Here is a 4,366-nt window from a genome sequence, read left to right as displayed (position 1 = left end):
CCCTATACATATGATTCACGACTCTCAACATCCCTCAATATAATAGCTAATTTCTAGATAAATATACTATATATATATTAAATTCTTTCTATTGACCAACGTGCATGCATATGTCAAAACAAAACTATATACGATAGAACTTTCCAGGATGGTGAGATCGAGGTAGATCCTTGAGTACGTATTTACTGTTACAAAACACTAGTATATATAGCTTGCATCCACTCTATCACTCCTTCACCATATCAGACCATTTACAAGTAAACATGAGAACCCCAAATAGCGACATGAACACTGGTTTAAAGAAAGGTACATGGAGCCATGAAGAAGATCAGATGTTGATTGCTTATATTAGCAGATATGGCATCTGGAACTGGACCCAGATGCCAAGATTTGCTGGTAAGTATTCGAAACCCTAATTTCGACGTTAATATATATATGTTACGTGATAAGTTGGAGGTAGCATTTTTGACCCCTTTTTTTGCTTTTGTTTTTAGGTTTGGCAAGAACCGGGAAGAGTTGTAGACTACGATGGATGAATTATCTAAGGCCAGACATAAAGAGAGGAAACTTTTCCAAGGAAGAGGATGAAATCATCGTCCATTCGCATTCGGTTCTTGGCAATAAGTACGTGTATATGTCGCTTCAATTTGATCATATTTTTATAAACAGATTGAATCATCTCTCATGATTTTTTTAATCTATTAAATAGGTGGTCTGCAATTGCGTCCAAACTTCCTGGAAGGACTGATAATGAAGTGAAAAACCATTGGCATGCCTATCTCAAGAAACGTGTGAACAATTACAACATGAAATCATTGGATGTTCAGCATGATCAAGTAGTCGAAATGAAACCGAAACCGCCTACTAATCATATTGATAACTTTTTTGATTTTTGCTTGACTTCTGAAGATGATATCTTCACATCTTGCAGCACTAGTACTTCCAAAGATCAAGAAGTGGAATTTAGTTATGATTATTACGGCACCGGCTCACCAGGAACTGTGGATGATCTTCAATGTTTCTGGCAACAACTCAACCCCTTTGAGAACATGTAGACTGGAAACATAACCTGAACATGTTTTCTGAAAAATAATACTAGAAAGGGCAGTTTTGTTTCTCTTTTTTGAGAAATCCGCATTTGTAAAAATTGGTTTTTTTTTTTATATTAATGTTTCTGTTGAACTTGTTTAATCAGGTTAATCAAGAAATCAAACATGATTTGCATAAAGCCTTATGTGACTCGATCTTTTTGTTAATAAGAAACGAGAACATAATAGAAATTAAATGAAAACTCTTAGATAGATTTATAAAACACACAAATCTTATCTCTCCTAAGACAAGGAAACACTTAATTGAAATAATAAACAAATTTTAACTTAAACATTAAGATGAATATAAGAACTTAAAACTCCAAGAAAACTAGATTGCCCCTTTAACTTTAGATGTCCACCGTAACCGTCCCTTAAGATCTTTCGTACCACCCTCATACTTTTCATATTAACCATTCGGATCCTTAAAGTTGGTATTTTACCAAGTATTACACTTTCATTATATTATCAAGCCTTTTAAGTTTAAATTAAGTTAGTTGTTCTATTTACGCCCAGTGTTTTTGCGATTTTGATTGCACCTTTCATTTATTGGAAAAATCTCATATAATAGTAACTAACTTTTAAAAGTGTTACAATTAAGTCACTGATGCATATTTTACCCAAATCGGGTCACTAAATCTTCAAATTAAGTATCATCGATTTTTTTGTGTGTCAAGAAAGAAATAGAGGATAAGATGTGGGGGTCGGAATTTGCAATATATGTAGTTAAATTTAAAAAAATTAAAAAACGCTAATTATATTAAAATTTAAAAATATAAAATAAAATTCACGTCACCACTTAGCGTCAACATAAAAAAAGAGATGAAAAGATTCCATATGTAAAACAAAAAAGAAAAATACTAAAAAAACATGTTAAAACCTTTAAAATAAACAAACATGAAAGTTGAGTGACTTAATTGAAACACTTGTTAAAGTTGAGTGACCTAATTGAAACACTTTTAAAAGTTGGTTACTATTCTATGAAGTTGCCCCTTTCCAATGGAAGGTTAATCTTTTTATGTCTTCTAATTAATTATGAGCCTACTCACTGAAACCATTCGATTGTTGAATATGGCATCATTTCTTGATTTCCATATACACCAATAGCTAATTTAATTTAAACTTTTAAAACGCTTGAAGATATAATGAAACATTTAAAGAAAATATAATGAAAGGGCAACTTCATAAAATAGTAACCAACTTTCAAAAGTGTTTCAATTAATTAGAAGACATAAAATTAAGGATTAATCTTCCATTAGCTATTGGTGTATATGAAAATCAAGAAATGATGCCATATTCAACAATCGAATGCTTTCAGTAAGTAGGCTCATAATTAATTAGAAGACATAAAAAGATTAACCTTCCATTGGAAACATAAGGGAAAATTGAATGAGGTAGATTAAGAATATTCATGGTGTTCATTCTTCCTTTGAATATTCGTGGTGTTCATTCTTCCTATTCTAGTTTCTGTTTCTATCTTAATAAATCGGCCGTTAAAAAAAGTTGTTAATATTTAATTAATCACTAAAATGAGATTTCTTCTTGGCGTACTTAAAAAGTTAAATATTATGTCAGTGTAAGGCTTTAATAATATATGCCATTTGATTTCGTCATAATTATGTTTGGATTTTTAAACTATATATTGTGTTAATTTTACCAAAAAATATATATATATCACGTCTTTATTTGAATGACAACTTTTATACATACAAACTTAAAGTTTTAGCAATAGCCAAAACCTCATAAGATCAAATGTAGTGGAAAACTTTTGAAACGATCCCCCCTTATTCTCTATTGGCTGGATTTCCTCTTTAGGCTCACTTTCTTTTTCATCTAACGTTGTGTACACAACATTGGGTGAATCTTTGAAGTCAAAATTGTCCCGAGGAGTTTTGGACAAAAAGTCATCCCAAAACTCTTAGCTACGAATGACCTCATAACTTTAAAATGTTACAAAGATTTAGTGAGGTGAAAATTACACCAATTGTTTCAATTCATGGAGGGACCATTAGCTCTACTTTTCATTCAAATTAAGCACGATGTTTCTAATTATGTCTTCAATGATTGTATGAAACGGCTGTTTCTTTGTTGTTGAAAGTTATATTGCATCCATTATCTTCTTTTTGTTCTTACACCCCAAAACTTAATTATGAAAACTAAAAATGTCTTTTAGTGAGAAGACTGAGTGTTGGCTGGATCTTACATCATTGACTTATTATGGTCTTGTTTTATGGATCTAGATCACTTACGTCAAGCAATAAGTTGTACTTTTGATTGTCGATAACCGTTTATTTTACATATTATATTATCTAGTATCCTGTTATCAATATAATTCCAATTCCTTTAAAAAAAAATTCAATTCGCTCATGAACATTATGTGATCAAACGAGCCCTTAAAATAACGCATGAACTAAATGTATGGGCAAAATTATATAATTTAGTGGTAGATCTTAATTGACTTCTACAATTTTTGCTTTATTCCCTGATTGAACAACTTGACAAACAACCAACAAATGTGATCCCCTTACGTCATAACACTATTTATGTAAAAGAGTGACCAATTAAAATGTCACAACTCGAAAACATGAAAACAAAAATAGAACACATTATTACAACATCCAATGGCTTTTCTTTATCAATAAAGTTAAATAAGGATCATATCCTAAATTCATTATTTTAATACCTTATGGGTAGCTTAATAAAGGGTGACAACAATTTAAGGATATAGGTGGCTCAATGAAAGGAAACTGGAATTGTTGTGATCTTCCACTCGATCCTAAAAGCGTCCGAGTTTTATCACCTGTGGGGGTTTCCACGGAACTGAAGATAACTTGGAGGTGCTTAAGGGCTCCGTACGGCTGGGTTAGGCCAGCTAGAGGTGCACAAAAAACCCGAACCCGAGACTGGACCTGAAAAAAACCCGGAACCGGTTATTTTTATACTTGGGTTTTTAATACCCAACCCTACCCGTAGGGAACAGATAGGTTATGCATTTTAGTTCCAAAACTTGTGCCTGAACCAGATTTGATTTGTACCTTGTAATACTCGAAAAACGGAATGACTCCATGCCTGGAACCAGATTTTTCCAATACCCGAAACCGGGGTTTTTAAATACCCGAAATTACCCGCAGAATATTTGAAATTACCCAAAAAAGTTCAACCCCTTAAAAATTCCAATTTATACCCAGGAAAAATCCTGAAAAACCCCGAAATAGGGGGGTTTATTTTAATACCCAAAAATAAAGTATTCAAATACCCGGTTTTAGAATACTCGGTTC

At 32.2% G+C, this 4,366-nt stretch overlaps 1 protein-coding gene across 1 annotated transcript; it reads left to right on the top strand.

Moving 5' to 3' along the window:
* Window positions 1–255: 255 nt before the first annotated feature.
* Window positions 256–1,059, top strand: LOC143632621 (transcription factor MYB4-like). Its single transcript, XM_077101092.1, has 3 exons — window positions 256–396; window positions 495–624; window positions 710–1,059. The coding sequence occupies exons 1-3, from the start codon at window positions 264–266 to the stop codon at window positions 1,053–1,055; spliced, it is 609 nt and encodes a 202-aa protein (XP_076957207.1). The 5' UTR covers window positions 256–263; the 3' UTR covers window positions 1,056–1,059.
* Window positions 1,060–4,366: the final 3,307 nt, after the last annotated feature.

The sequence above is a fragment of the Bidens hawaiensis genome, unplaced genomic scaffold, assembly GCF_021521415.1.
Source record: "Bidens hawaiensis isolate Kalapana, Puna unplaced genomic scaffold, B.hawaiensis_p1.1 tig00006520_1, whole genome shotgun sequence".
NCBI lineage: Eukaryota > Viridiplantae > Streptophyta > Magnoliopsida > Asterales > Asteraceae > Bidens > Bidens hawaiensis.
The sequence above is the reverse complement of the archived record's forward strand: the minus strand, read 5'-3'. Positions and strand labels throughout refer to the sequence as shown.

Coding starts and splice junctions, on each gene's coding strand:
- LOC143632621 (XM_077101092.1), top strand. CDS start 264: ATGAGAACCCCAAATAGCGACATGAACACTGGTTTAAAGAAAGGTACA. Junction 397..494: donor CCAGATGCCAAGATTTGCTG/GTAAGTATTCGA, acceptor TTTTGTTTTTAG/GTTTGGCAAGAACCGGGAAG. Junction 625..709: donor CATTCGGTTCTTGGCAATAA/GTACGTGTATAT, acceptor TCTATTAAATAG/GTGGTCTGCAATTGCGTCCA.